This window comes from Anas platyrhynchos, chromosome 2 (genome assembly GCF_047663525.1).
Source record: "Anas platyrhynchos isolate ZD024472 breed Pekin duck chromosome 2, IASCAAS_PekinDuck_T2T, whole genome shotgun sequence".
Lineage (NCBI taxonomy): Eukaryota > Metazoa > Chordata > Aves > Anseriformes > Anatidae > Anas > Anas platyrhynchos.
The window spans coordinates 28,242,448-28,257,892 of record NC_092588.1 but is presented as its reverse complement, the minus strand read 5'-3'; the positions used below and the strand labels follow the sequence as shown (position 1 = coordinate 28,257,892).

General features: G+C 35.6%; 1 protein-coding gene across 13 annotated transcripts in view; it reads left to right on the top strand.

The window, feature by feature from the left end:
* RALYL (RALY RNA binding protein like) overlaps positions 1-15,445 on the top strand; it is a 413,930-nt gene that overhangs the window by 385,963 nt on the left and 12,522 nt on the right. For 10 of the 13 annotated variants that reach the window (XM_038174139.2, XM_038174144.2, XM_038174138.2 and 7 more), the window contains 2 exons: positions 285-398; positions 5,558-5,736. The exons of 1 other annotated variant lie outside the window; for it this stretch is intronic. In XM_038174139.2, the coding sequence (XP_038030067.1) occupies positions 285-398; positions 5,558-5,736 (293 nt within the window). The remainder of the gene's footprint in view (positions 1-284; positions 399-5,557; positions 5,737-15,445) is intronic. 2 more of the 13 variants (XM_038174147.2, XM_038174146.2) reach the window with 1 other exon arrangement.

Genomic DNA, 15,445 nt, shown 5'->3' with positions numbered 1-15,445 from the left:
AAAGTTATTTCAATTTACTAAAGCTGCCATTGAAATGTTTTGCTTGAAATGCTTATTACAGCGAATACCCCTCACATAACCTCTTGTCACAAGTATCCTGTGATTTCCTAGGATTCAGCATTATTAACTAACAATGATAGATTTAAAAGTTAAATCTCTAAAAATAGTCAGAGAAATGAAGTAGTCTTCATACTAAAACAAATGAAAAAGAAGAACATATTTTGTTCATGGGGTGTGCAGATATAGTTTATTTCATGTGTTGCATCTTTGTTCTTTTTCCACAGTGAAATCAGATGAGTTGCAAACAATCAAGAAGGAATTAACCCAAATCAAAACAAAAATTGACTCCTTGCTAGGGAGACTGGAAAAGATTGAAAAGCAGCAAAAAGCTGAAGCAGGTAGGTGAAAACAATATTTAGTTACATTAATTAAAACAGAGCCTATTTATCAGACAAGGAAATGGTTAAGAGAGAGAATGGAAGACTTCCAGAAATTTTTGTATATAATGGAGGGCCTGAAGCAAGGTAAATTAACTATCAGGTAGAACAGTTGGGAGGGAAAATTAACATTCTTCACAACATCATGCAACATCATTTCTATAATTTTTTCCTATAGTCTAGGGGAGAGAGAGAGAGAAGGTAAGGAAAGAAGAAAGAGAGAGAGAGAGAGAGAGAGAGAGAGAGAGAGAGAGAGAGAGAGAAAGAAAGAAAGAAAGAAAGAAAGAAAGAAAGAAAGAAAGAAAGAAAGAAAGAAAGAAAGAAAGAAAGAAAGAAAGAAAGAAAAAAAAGAAAAAAGAAAAAAAAAAAGGAGAAGGATTCTGATAGATGTCCTGGAAATAAAATATCACTAAGCAATTGACTTAGAGAGAGAGAATTAATTTAAGAGGTTGTTGACTGTGGGGATACCTGTGTTATCCCCAAAAAGAATTTTTAGATTGCTTGGTCAAGAGGCAATAGTTACAAGTTGCAGCAAGTAAATATACAGTTTGGTATAAGGAAAAAAAAATCACCTATATTGCTACTAAACACTATAACAAGTTTCCCAAAGAGTCTGTAGTATGTTCATCCTTGGAACCATTCAGAACTCATCTGTCCAAGGCCCTATGAACCTGTACTGAACTTTGAGGTCAGTCCTGCTTTGAACAGGGGGTTGACTTGGAGAGCCCAGAGATCTCTTCCAGCCTAAACTACTGTGTGAAGTAGTTGTGTCTGTGTAAAACTGGCCACATCTCCAGTTCAGTTTGTCTCTGGCTTGAAAAGTTTTGTTTTGAGGCAAACCTCAGGAATGACAAAATCCAACACTGGTTTCTAATGTAATGAAGATTTTTATTCCTGTCAATACAGTGATCATTTTGTTAGTTGAATGATCTCACCTAGCAGCACTTTAAAGACATGCTGAGCACTTATAAGGGTTTTATAAGGCTGTATTTTCACCATGATATATATGAAAATATACCTCAGTTCTTGTTACTGTCTATGGTATTTCCTTGGCTACTCTCTTATAAATCACTTGGTATATCACTGTACAGAAGCTGTGTACTAGAGAGTTGATTTGAATAAGAGACGGTAGGGAAATGGAAGCCTTACCTCATTAAAACTCTCAATGTTTCTTTTTTTCCCTCTCCATCCTCTGATGAAAACTTTTAATGTATTCTGTGGGAAAAGTATGAAAGAGAGAGTCTGCATCAGAATTCACAGCTGCTCAAGGGTCTGGGTACCCACATGTATGTCCCTCACCTAACTCCAATCAGTTACAGGAGCCAAAAAGCCCCAACAGGACACATCAAGGCTGTGAAAAAGAATTAGTAGCTGAGGTTCATGGACCTCTCAGAAGCAAAACAGGTATTTAGATCAGGATCTCTCATGATCCTAAGTGCCTTCACTATTTGTTGATCTGTTGTAGGGATGTCTTTCTGAGCCCAAAATTTACTGCTGGTATTGAGAAATGAATGATTGGATTGCTGAGGGTGGGATATTACAGAGAAATATTTTGTGGTTAACAATTCGTGGAAAGAAAAGAAGAAGAAGAAGAAGAAGAAGAAGAAGAAGAAGAAGAAGAAGAAGAAGAAGAAGAAGAAGAAGAAGAAGAAAGGAAAAGGAAAAGGAAAAGGAAAAGGAAAAGGAAAAGGAAAAGGAAAAGGAAAAGGAAAAGGAAAAGGAAAAGGAAAAGGAAAAGGAAAAGGAAAAGGAAAAAAGGAAGAGAAAAAAGAGAAAGAGAGAAGAGAAGAGAAGAGAAGAGAAGAGAAGAGAAGAGAAGAGAAGAGAAGAGAAGAGAAGAGAAGAGAAGAGAAGAGAAGAGAAGAGAAGAGAAGAGAAGAGAAGAGAAGAGAAGAGAAGAGAAGAGAAGAGAAGAGAAAAGAAAAGAAAAGAAAAGAAAAGAAAAGAAAAGAAAAGAAAAGAAAAGAAAAGAAAAGAAAAGAAAAGAAAAGAAAAGAAAAGAAAAGAAAAGAAAAAAAGAAAAGAAAAGAAAAGAAAAGAAAAGAAAAGAAAAGAAAAGAAAAGAAAAGAAAAGAAAAGAAAAAAAGAAAAGAAAAGAAAAGAAAAGAAAAGAAAAGAAAAGAAAAGAAAAGAAAAGAAAAGAAAAGAAAAGAAAAGAAAAGAAAAGAAAAGAAAAGAAAAGAAAAGAAAAGAAAAGAAAAGAAAAGAAAAGAAAAGAAAAGAAAAGAAAAAAGAAAACCTACAACAACAAAAACAGGTCTGAAAAACCTTGCCTTTTATTAATGATCATTTTCTAAGTTGACAGACAAGGACCAATGTCTCAGCTGTTATAGTTTACCCCACAAAATAAGTTGAGTGCTTTTTTCGAAGTCTAAGGTAAACCATCAGTATAGAACCTGATTACCTCTTTTAGGAGAACTGTACATAATATGTATTCATTAGATTCTATTTTGTATTTTATGCAAGTTATATAAAAGTTGATGTAATCAGTGAAGTTGTGATTGCAAGGCAATACATTGAATCACTTATGCACTGAAATGCTCTGAGATAGCAGATCGTTACTTCAGAAAGCTTTTTTATAAAACCCATTACTATGCAAAATAACCTGCATGTCATTGTACTTTGATATCCAATTTTCACTTTTGCTAAAGCACTATAGTGAACTCATTTAAATAGAAATCATCTCAAAGAGGAAAATGTTGATTTGTATTGAATCATACTCTTATGCCTTTTGAAGACAAGCAATGAATAATCTCCTCAGAAATTAAAATCTGTTTTCAAATTGTTGATGTTTTAAAACATCAGGTGCAAAAGCTGTCCCTCATGTTCCTTGTGTCTCAGGAGGGAGATGGAGGGGAATGAGGAGGAAAAACACATCAGATATACCACAATCCCCATTTAAGTCTCCTGAGCTGACAAAGAGAGCTATGTAGCCTGTGGGATGAGTCCACAGATGAATGTTTCTTCAGCTAAAAGCTTTGCGTAAGATAAAGCTGCATCAGTAGCTGAACAATTTCATTTACAGCATCAGATGTGAGATTATTTTTTCCTTCTCTATGGTTTGGCAATTTTATTTCTTACTTTTCTGTGCCAGAAGGTATGGCCTCACTAAGCCTGGGATCAGAGAGGACCTATGTCTATTTAAGAGAAACACACAAAAGAAAAAAATCAAGCCATCATCTTATACTGTTTTTTGATTTGTTTGTTTGTTTTAAGTTTGTAACACTTGCAAGGAGAGTAATTGTTAATCTTAGAAGTTAGACATCCGAAGGAATGTGACAGGTTAAATAGGTGCACTGAACAACCTCATTGCATACTTCAATCACCGTTCTACGTCTGCATCTCTATATAATAATGGTTGATATTCTGTCTTTTGTTACTATCAATCACTGAAAATTTCAGCATCATGAATATAGCAAAGAGAAATTAAAAGTAAAATATTGTTCATTTGACACTTATGAGAAAAAAAAAAAAACAACACTATGTTAATACTTTAAACAAGAAAATCTGTGTACTCAAAGTTTATTGACAATAAATATGTAAGGAATATGAAAATCAGTCCTTTACATAGGGAATCTGTAGGAATAGCTTCTTTGTTTGTAAAATTCTCAGTCAGAAAGCCGGGGATAAGAAACTGTTCTGACATGATAAAATTGTTAGATATCTGTAAAATCAATGATTAAGATTTTTAAAAGTGGTTGCTGAAAAGTAAAATATTAAGTTTACTTTCTCAGAAGAGCACAAAAGAGTTAGCTGGTATTTTAGTCTCCTCTGAAGACCCCGGTCTATATTCTTATTCAGATGATTAGAGTGACCAAATTTTTTACCAGTTGTCACCTAAAAGTTTTTTTCCATTAAAATGTATAAAGTCCACAATTTCAGTAACCCTTTTTGAAGCCCTTGACTAAAATTGATTCAGTTGTCACTACCACAACCAGATTAATTTCAGAACATGATGGGGAAAGACATAGTAGATGTAGCTGACTTAACTCACATTTCCTTCTGCAATAAGGCAGCTAGTGTACCTATATCACCATAGAAGGTAAGACTCTGGGCTGAATCGGCTACTGATATGTATGACCACTCTGTTCTCAAAACAGGTATCTAAGATGACTTCTTATTCCTTATGTACAACAATCTTTCTGTAGAAAGTATGTGATGAAGGGCTAAATTCTTCATTATTCTGTATCTTCAGTAAATGAATTTGAAAATGAAGGATTAGAGACTAACAAAGACTGAGGAGATGAAAGTAAATTGTAAAATAAATGTGCAGAGGTAGAAGAAAAACAAATTAAGGTTTAAGACTATGATCCAGAAAAGTGTGAGGAGATTTGAATATTGTATGTTGCAGGTAATAAAATATTGTATGTTGAATTATTAAAATAAAATAATAATATATTAATGGAGCTGAAAGATATAGAGCTTCATAAGCAATCCGCAGATTCATTGGTTGTCCCACAAGATAGATGATACACTAGCTAGAGTTCTAGAACAGTCAAATCTCATAAAGAATAAGATAGTGCTGTTTTTTAGAAATTTTATCATTGATGGGTATTGTCACCTTCAGACTGAAAAGACATTGGAAATCCAGCTACATGCAATTAATTCTCTGGCCCATGTTCAGTCTGGGCATATTAACCTTTTCATCTAAACTCCTGATGTGCATAGGAATAAGACTGTGATCCTTCCCACCATTCTAGCAACCAGTCTGTCTCTGAAAATCCCTGTTTACTTATCAGCAATTAACAGCCATTCATTTCTCAGGGCACAGAGATCTGTGTACTTCTCATTGGCTGCAGATAAATAAATATATTGTGATTATGCCAAGTGGATTCCCAAGAAAAAGCAGAGTCCAAAAAATCAAAAAGCTGTTTCTATTGGTAAAGCAAACCTTCATCCACTGAATGGGATGAATGAGCATGTTGGTACTTTGGCTGATGTATGTATCATTTTTTTAAAACAAGGGTTTTTATCATTTTGCCTGGTAGATACTGACACATTGATTTTAACAAACCTAGCTCATCTGGAGATGGGAAACTTAGGTTTCTTCCTCAGAGCACTTTTCTTTGCCACCAATAGGGAAGGTTACTGAATCTCTATAGAGTATGTTTTCCTTACAGAAGCTCAAAAGAAACAAATGGAAGATAATGCTGATTTGATTCAAGAGGAATGCATATCAGAGAATGCAGATAACTCTACAGAAGAGCCTATTGAAGGAGGGCCAGATGCAGATGGGGATGGAGAAGAGATGACTGATGGGATAGAGGAGGATTTTGATGAGGATGGCAGCAATGAGCTGGTAAGGAATAACCATGCCATGTCTGTCTATACAGTTGCTACACATAACCACAGAGAACCAAGAATCTTGGTTAACAAAAAAGGTCACAGCAGCACTGTGATATTCTGTAACAAGTACCAAGCCCTACATTCTTCATACACTGCAGTATCTGTTAAGCAAGGGAACCTCTGAGGATAAACAAGAAAACTATATTTTACTACACTTGGTGACTTAAGAAAAGAAATTAAATGTACTTTTTAAAAATTTTATTTTAATTTATGATTGCACATTTAATGAAATGTAGATAAGAAAGGAAAGCATGGGTATTGTTCTGTTTTGAATTGGTTAGCTTTTAACTGGAGCATTTCAAAATAAGATTCTAGAACGGATAACTTTCTCATTAATAACCATGTGGTCTTCAGTAATCCCCAGTCTCTGTCTTCTATGTGTATCTACTGTAGTCTGCACTGACAAATACAGATTTTTTTTATTTTATTTATTTATATTTTTTTTTTACGGAAGGATTTTGACCTAATAAATGTCTGGCTGAAGAGTTTCCAGCATAAACCTACTTTTGAGTAACATCATGAAATGCCCATCATGATGTTAAACTTCAAAGTTCTAAAGAAACATTAACGAGTACTTTGAAAGTCAGATTTATATTTTTTTTTTCATTACAAACAAGAACAGATTGGTCACATTGTTTTAGACACCAGGATTCCATAACACTGCATTTTCTATCTTAGTCTCTTCTACACTTTCATATTCTTCTGATTTGAGCAGAAATCACTTCTGTTACTCAATGTCACTTTCGCTGATTGCTTTTTAACACACATTTTATCATGTCTACAAATAATAATAATAATAACAATAAACCTGATCTCCTTCTACGGTGGACAGTCGGCTGAATATGAGCCAGCAGTGTGCTCAGGTGGCCAAGAAGGCCAACGGCATCCTGGCTTGTATCAGAAACACTGTGACCAGCAGGGCTAGGGAGGTGATCGTCCCCCTGTACTCGGCTCTGGTGAGGCCGCACCTCGAGTACTGTGTTCAGTTTTGGGCCCCTCGCTACAACAAGGACATCGAGGTGCTTGAGCGGGTCCAAAGAAGGGCGACGAAGCTGGTGAGGGGCCTGGAGAGCAAGTCCTATGAGGAGCGGCTGAAGGAGCTGGGCTTGTTCAGCCTAGAGAAGAGGAGGCTCAGGGGTGACCTTATTGCTCTGTATAAGTACATTAAAGGAGGCTGTAGAGAGGTGGGGGTTGGCCTGTTCTCCCATGTGCCTGGTGACAGGACGAGGGGGAATGGGCTAAAGTTATGCCAGGGGAGTTTTAGGTTAGATGTTAGGAAGAATTTCTTTACTGAAAGGGTTGTGAGGCACTGGAACGGGCTGCCCAGGGAGGTGGTGGAGTCACCATCCCTGGAAGTCTTCAAAAGACGTTTAGATGTAGAGCTTAGGGATATGGTTTAGTGGGGACTGTTAGTGTTAGGTTAGAGGTTGGACTCGATGATCTTGAGGTCTCTTCCAACCTAGAAATTCTGTGATTCTGTAATTCAGCTATGCTAAAAGGAGCCAGTCAGCAAGGGACCCAGCTGAACCAACACCAAGTCTGGAGTAAGAGTGCAAGTAAATAACCAGCATTTTTGTACTACTTACTACAAACACAATTTAAACCTACCACTAATTTGAGCCAATACAGGACCCTCTTGATTGTATGACTCATTATTCCAATGAGAAACTAACCAATATGAATCTCCTCATCTTTTAATGTGTAATGGAGAATAGATGATATTATCACATCTTCTCAAAAGAACAGGTTGTAGTCTACAAGTATTGGGGGCCTCTGTAAGCAGTTGCAATTCTGAATTTGTAGGAAGTAGGAATTTTATAATGAATAAATAGTTGTTAATATAACATCCCACCATGGCTAATATCTGATCAGCAAAAGTGACATTAACAGTTGGGTGACCACAGCTAAGGAAGACTGGTATATTTTTCATTAAGTGTCAGACTCCCTGCTGCAGACAAATAAACAGGGAAGATAATGTACAGTATATTAGCCTCTGATGGTTCTGCGCTGTCATTTCACTCTGTGAGTATAGCATATTTAGCATATATTTACACTATATAATGAAGCATGGTGCAGAAATTATGCATCTAGCAAAGGCTTAGGCAGAAAAGTTTCTAAAAAGCAAGAAGCACAGGAAGACTTTAGCAGTGAAGTCTGGAATTGGCATAGCCATGCTTGCAAACTGCTACTTCCAAGGTAAAAAGCTTTTCCCTGCTTTAAATTCTGGCATTAGTTGAAATGCTATGTGTTGCCCAAAAACCATCTCAGAGGTCTGAACCACATATCTAAGGCCGGGAGGGAACCAGCTCTACTTTCTCTGTATGCTGTTACTTAGTCCTTTAATGGCACTGAGCCTGATTGAGTTGGCTGGCTGTATATGGAGAGTAGCATCCTCCATCTTGTGCCCTAGCATTCATGAATGTTGTCCCCCCCAACCTTGGTACAGTGGTAGAAAGGAAAGACCAGGGAAGAGGGTTTATGTGCATTACCTCAGTCAGGTGCAGCCCATTCCAATGCCAGGGCAGCAGCAGCCAAACAGCCTCATCTTCCACCATCCTAACACCAGGACATATAGCTGAGAAAAGTCAACATTGCACACTTCAAAACTTAGAATCCAGATTGCCATTGATATGAAGTCCTTGTGCTTTTCATGCTCCTTTCCCATTTTCCTTAATCTTTGGAAGAGACCACTTCACCTTAGTTTTTCTTCCTGCTATGATGGGGTAATAACATTTTTTTTTTTTTTGAAAGTCTAGGAAGATCAGTGAATGAATAAATGTTATGGATGAGATAAAAAATTACTCTATGGAGAATTACTTCAAAGAAATCTCAGGAAACGGGTGTTTCGTATGGAGGCATAATTATAAACTGAACTGTGCATTTCCCCTATAGATTTTACCCAGATACTAGGCAGTATTTACCAGTATTGTTATAATATGAAGCTGGTTTACGTTTTAATTTAATCTGTCTTCCAGTGGACTCAGTAGTTTACATATACTTATGTAAATATAATGGCCAATTCCTATAACTTTTACTTTCCACTTCAATCAATGATAGATGAATAACCAGAATAACCAGAAATTCAGTAACAAAGTGATCAAATATATAGTGAATACCCAGTAAGAAAATGTGAGACTTCACTCTGCTTGAAAATTTTCTGGGCCTTTTTATCTGGCAATATTCTCTGTTTTGTAAGAAGTAAAGCAGATAGATAGGCTTGTTATAAAACATGAAGTCCTAACAGATGTTTTTCTCCTGTTTCATGAAAACTAAGTTGTTTAGGAATATAGAAGAGCTGACTAATAGAAAATGTGTCTTTTTGGAATGGAGCCAGTTGCAATTTAGTTGAGAAGAAAGAAGTTTTTTATAGCATGAAAAATGTTAAATGTGAAACAAATAGGACAAACTTTCCATGTGTGAAAACACAACCTTAGACTCAGAATAAGAAATACTCTTCCAAAGGGCATTTTTAATGAAATATATAATCTTTCCCAAATATAAAGCTAAAGGGATTTAGGATGATGATGAAAAAAAAAAATAAATCTCTTCTTTCTGCATTAAGACCAGCAAAGCAAATAGAAAAACATTTGTAATGGGCATAGCTAGTGTTCTGAATTCCGTTCAGCATCAAAAATCAGTTATAAGTCCACTAGTCTTAGAAATATTATTAGAGGAAGAGAGCAACTTGACTTAAATTTGATTTTTTTTTTCAATGGTGCAAATTTATTTAGCTGAGAATCTTCTATGAAACCATTTGTCAATATCCTATAGCAGGACTCCTTTTGCCAAACACATTATTCCCTTGCATATTTCCCTGCGAACAGCCCTAAGGCTGTCAGCAATGGCAAGTTCAAGAAGGACAGTTCCACCACCAGAGTCCAGATGCTGCCAGACTGGAATCTCTGAATCTGTGTGTGTAGGTCAACATCTTTGGACCAGAGGACTCAAAAGTATATTTCTTTCCCAATTTCTAATTTTTACTTGCAAAGAAAGTGACTAGCACTCTGACAGGATGTATGCTGTGAGTTTAGGTGGTAGGATCCATTCTCTAAATTCACACTAAGTCTATTTGGAGGAACAGGTTACCGCATATTAACTGAGTGATGGCAGCTGTCTTCATACCTGCTTTCAGCCTAGACCAACTGTAAAGAAACGTGAAGTAGTTGAGCCTGCAGTCTGAGTTAAGTCAGGCATGGATTTAAGGAGGCTTTAGCCTCTTAATTTGCCTGCCTCACTACACGCATAAAACACAACATGTTCAACAACTGTACACCTTTCTCATCCAGCATTCAGATCAGAATGTTGTTCATCCCTGAATTATCATTTTCTGTGGACTAAAAACACACACAGTTGTTATGGCTCATCTGAAGTGTGAAAATTTGTTATGCCACGATAACTTGATTGCCCATCTGAACTCTAACTCAAGACATGCCTTGTTTGAGTACCTTCTATAGCCATCAAACATCACTTCTTGGGAAAGTTCCTATCGTATCAACTCTTTGCCCACAAATATGTCTCAGTAAGTGTCCCCAAAGCCGCAGACACTCCAGCTTGAGGATCTTTTAAAAATAATCCCCATTACTTTTGCTACATTAACATACTGGAGAGTTTTTTAAATGGTGATTTCAGATACATGACCCAGCTATGCATAGGTAGGCTGCCAGAAACTGACAGAGTCAAAGAGTGTACCTCAAAATGCTCAGTGAAAGACCATAATATGCTTTTCTGCAACATGCTCTGGCATGTTGACGTTCCACTGCCTCTTGCACAAGGGCATGCAATAATACGTTGAGGCTTCAAATATAATAATCACTAACTTGGAATGTAGATCCTGAGGTTACTTTACTATTCGTGTCACTTAACTAGCCATCAGAGATAGCTGGAGTCAATGGAAATTTCATATCTGTTTCCTTTGCTCCTTTTAGACAAAAAACAAGTAATTGTTTATCCAAGACTTTACTAGACCTGTGTATCAAGCTGTATACTCCTCTCCCTAAGTCAAACAGCTTCTAGTTGCTGTGAATTAAAAATCTTTGTTTAACTTTCCAGTCAGAACACATCCTTTCTTAGTGCTTTTAAGCTAAACCTTTCCACAACAGCCCTGTGAAGAAAGCAAGACATTTTTGTAGTTTCCAGTCTTGCCTTAAAGAAATAGGATCTTCACATTTCCAAAATCCCCTCATACATAGATCACAAATAGGTAACAAATCATGGGAATACAAATCATCAATGATATCAAGTAGTTTTTAGGTGCCTAGTGAAGCTTTAAATTGTAAGGGGTAAGAAGGAAAACCTTTTCTTATTCCTGTGGCTGGACAGAATAGAGCAGAAATGTCATGACTGCAGCACAGTCCAACACCCATTTTGATATTTGAGGAACAGCTGGACTTGGCATCCTGAAAACAAGTTCCTTTTACTCACTACAGTTAACATTAGTAGTATATGGCATGATGAACAGCATGAGGGAAAAGCATGAATTAGCTTGCATGGTGGTTTCCTTAGTCTGCCGATTTAGCAGCTGGCCCAGAGCATTTCATAAAACTGCTCTGAACTTGTTTCAAATGGCACTAATACATCATCAGGGAATCACTGGCTTAAAGTAAACTGTAACTTATCACCCCAGTACACTTGTAAATAATAAAGGTGGCATCTGATTAATTAGCTGAAAGCCTGAAGTATTGTAGATTTGGGGAGAAAAAAAAATCACTTCCAGCTAATGCTGAATAAAATATCAACAAACCAATTAATTGGAATGAATAATGCACAAGCACTCATATCTATATTACATTTCAAAAGAAGAATAGTTTCTATCAAACTGTCAGCCTTTCATAATAAATAACTATAATAATAATTGTACAGTGGTGGTTCAGTAGTTACGCATTCAGTAGAGCAAACTGCATTTTCTGGTGGACCCACGATTCCACTAATTTCAAATACAGTAGATTTATGGTGTCATAATTCAGAGCAGACTCTGGTTAGTGCTTGACTGGAATTTAAAGGATATATTCATATTTGCAGCATCATGATTTTATGCTGGTGTGGTTATGTTAAAGATTATGAAGCTACACAAGCATTAGATTGGAGTTCCACATTAATGAGTCATCTCTAATACAAAGTCTCGAGAGGCATTTATATTAAATTATATCAGAAACAAAAAGTATAGAGCCCACTTCTGGTTACAATGCAGATTTACTGCCATTATTTCAACATCAATTATAGTTCCCTTTCTAGTAACTATACTTCAGCTACAATTGCTTCTCAAAGACATTCCATTTCTTATTCCTGTCCTTTTTCCCACCTCTGCACTTCGTGTTTTCAATCTATATCAAATTTGTTTCAATAGTCTGATACAGTCAATCGTGTTTCAAACATAAATATTAGAAATAGCCATAGGAAAGAAAAAAAAAAATCAGGATAATCCTCTTGCTGTACTGAGTTTCATTATGTAAAAATGAAAATGTAGTGATATAATAATAGCCACATTTCTTATGGGAATTTATGCAAAATCCATTTAAATCTATGGAAGCAACTAGTACTTTGGCTAAACCTCTTCAAAAACATTTTCCCTCCTAAAAGTAATTAAAGGAAATTAAAGTAATTTAGTAGCAAATCTGTTTGAAACAGTGAAGCTTGAAACAGTGAATTCTTTCCTTAACATGAGAATTCTTGAAAATATTCAGCAGAGTCAAATAAGATCTACAGAAAAGGAATAAAACTTTGACTGATAATGTAGTTTAGATCCTAATTTGCATATCTCAAATAACAAGATTGACCAAATACATTACTATTTGAAAAGGTTGATAGTATTTAATTTATTATTGTAATCAAATTGGATTTTTCATTTCCTGTTTTTTTGTTTGTTTTTTATTTTTGTCAATAGCATTGGAGCAGGCCAGATTTAGTCTTCTATTGTCAATAGAATTAGGCTGATTAAGCATGTCAGAAAGATCAATGGCTTTTCTAGCAATATGCAACATGATGAATGCAATTATATAAAATACTACTTAAGAAAAAAAAAAAAAGATTAAAATTCTAAATAATGTTAATGGCTGAAGCAAGATCATGCAAAAAATCTTATTTAGATTACTTTAAATATTATTGACACCAAGAAAATTTATTTTTTTCTGGTGCACTGAACATATTGGACTTCATTGAAAGCTTGCTTTCAGTATCAGGGGAAACAAAATTCTTAATTCCTGAGACAAATGAATAGGTAAAAGATTGTATTCATTTGATAAATATCAATGTAAGATGTTTGTACTTGAGCAAGCTAAGAGAGTCATTAGGGGTAGCATACCTGTCAGATACTAATGTGTTGTACCTTCCAAAGCTGCAGTAAATCTAATAACCTGTGACTGAAAAAATGGAGAAAGTAATAAAAGCATGTCATGAAATCAAAAATTGTAAGAAACTTCCTGACATGCCCTTTTGTTACATTTAATGTATGCAATATCACAGTAGACTTGTTTGTTGTTCATGCACTGTTGTATGAGTGAGTCATTGGAAAGGCCTTGCCACCAGCTCCCCCTTCCCATTTTTCCTGGCAGTAGATTTCTCAGAGGAAGACTATCTAAGTGGTGTTCAGGGTTTTAACCAGGTAGCTTCTGAAATGATATATTTTTTTTAATTATTATTTACATCTTATCCCCTAGATGGATGGGAAGCCACAGAGAATGCAAACACTGTTATAACACACTTTGTGTCTCTTTCTACTGGAATTTCCAGCCTGTAATTGCATATTTGTAAAATGAATGAGCAAAATAATTTCCTCATCTTCATACCTATTCCTCTGTATTTCCTCTATATTATTTAGTTCTCAATTATAATAATATTTTTTTTTAAAAAAAAAAAAGCTTTTAAAACATTTCTAATGCAAATAATATAATTTAATTACAACCATTAGAATCTTACAGTGCTGATGCAAAACAGCTTGAAAGCAAAGTTGTTTCTTCTGTTTATCTCTTTTTAAACAAAAAGATGCGGAATCAAGAAGTTTGGGTCCCATTCTCAGCATTACCACTGTGCCAGTAGGTTCAGCAGACAGAATGTACATGTAGACTCAGACCCTCTTTCTGAGGTCAGAAAAATGGCCTTCAGCCATACAGTGAAAAAGTGGGAAAGAAACATTCCCCAAAGATATACTATAAACTAATAAAGACTATATGCTTTCCAGTCAATAAAATTACAGATTTTATTTCTCAATTTCAATTTCCTCAATGAATTTGCTTTACTTTTCCATTGCACCCTGGTATTAGTCCTGATGTGAGTGAAGTTTCAATCATTTATCTTCCAGCATTTTCTGCTAAAAAATATTAGCACAACCTCTCTTTTTGAGGTATGCAAGGTAATTGCAGACAGGTCCCTTCAGGTCCATCAGAGTGAACATTAATAAACCCTGCCAGCAGTTTTCAGGGAACGTACAGCAAGAGCAGGAAATCTTACATGTGGTGTTCTACATACTATCCAAACCACTGAAGTGCATTTATGTGCAGCAGTTTTGTTTAAATGGGGTGCAACAATTCTGAGACAATAAATGTGTATAAATATTAAATCAAGTTTTGTTTGTTTGTTTGTTTTACTCCCTCAAAACCATTGTAAGAACTGGTCACAGAATTGTGGTATTTAGCCTACCCTAGGCAAACAGAAGCAATGGCTGGTTAAAGCTCAGTGTTGTACAAGACTAGTCCTAAGTAAATTCAAAAGCTCAGAAAACTCAAAAGTCCTAAGTAAACTCAAAACTCAAAGTAAGCTGAAAAGCCTCTCAATACAGAGCACTGTCTGGTAGGTGGTATTTACAGCCTCCCAGAACTTGGGCAATATGTCTATTTGGCAACATAAGCATGTGTTACATCTTGACAATACATTTGATATGTAAAAGAATTTTGTTAATGCTGCACTACTAAGCTCATGTGCCAGCTTCCTGTGGACTGATGTTTTGAAAGGGTAGCTCGTGTGCTTTCTACATTTTGGGTGAAATGAATTCTGCTGCTCACTGACCCAAGTGCATTGACTGACAATAGATTTAGCCATTATTGTTCATATTTTGTGTTCATTTTACTTTAGTTTAGTTTATTTGTTTGTTTCTGTTTGTTTGTTTTAGGTTTGGGCTGTAGGGATTTTTTTGTGTGTTTTTGTTTGTTTTTCTGTTTTTTTTTTTTTCTTTTTTTTTTTCTTTTGGTTTTGGCAGGGCTTTGTCTTAAGCTTTTAGATAAAAATAAGTTAGTTACAGTACTTGATGGTTTTAAGACATCAAAATATTTAATTTTAATGAGTGAGCTTCAACTGTCAAAACCAAGTGTTTTACCTCCACTTATTTCCAGATAGTAATGATAATAATAATCTCTGAATCTATTCAGAGACAAATAATGCTGTCAGCCCAGGACAAAAATTATCTCAGACATGTAAACAAAATACTTGTCTAAATGAGCTGAATTCTTCTCTGATATAAATTAATTGACCTTCATACTTAGTACTAGTGGTCTGATTATGGTTATTCTATTTAAGTAAATCAGAATTATCTCCACAGATATTGCCTAGATAACCTAAAACTCACAATGGCATAGGGTCAATATTTAAGTGCAGTATGTAAACAAGGACAGCCTCCCAGAAGATACCCTTTCAGGAGAGGGTGGGATGGCTTATTAAAAAAGGTCACTTGGGGC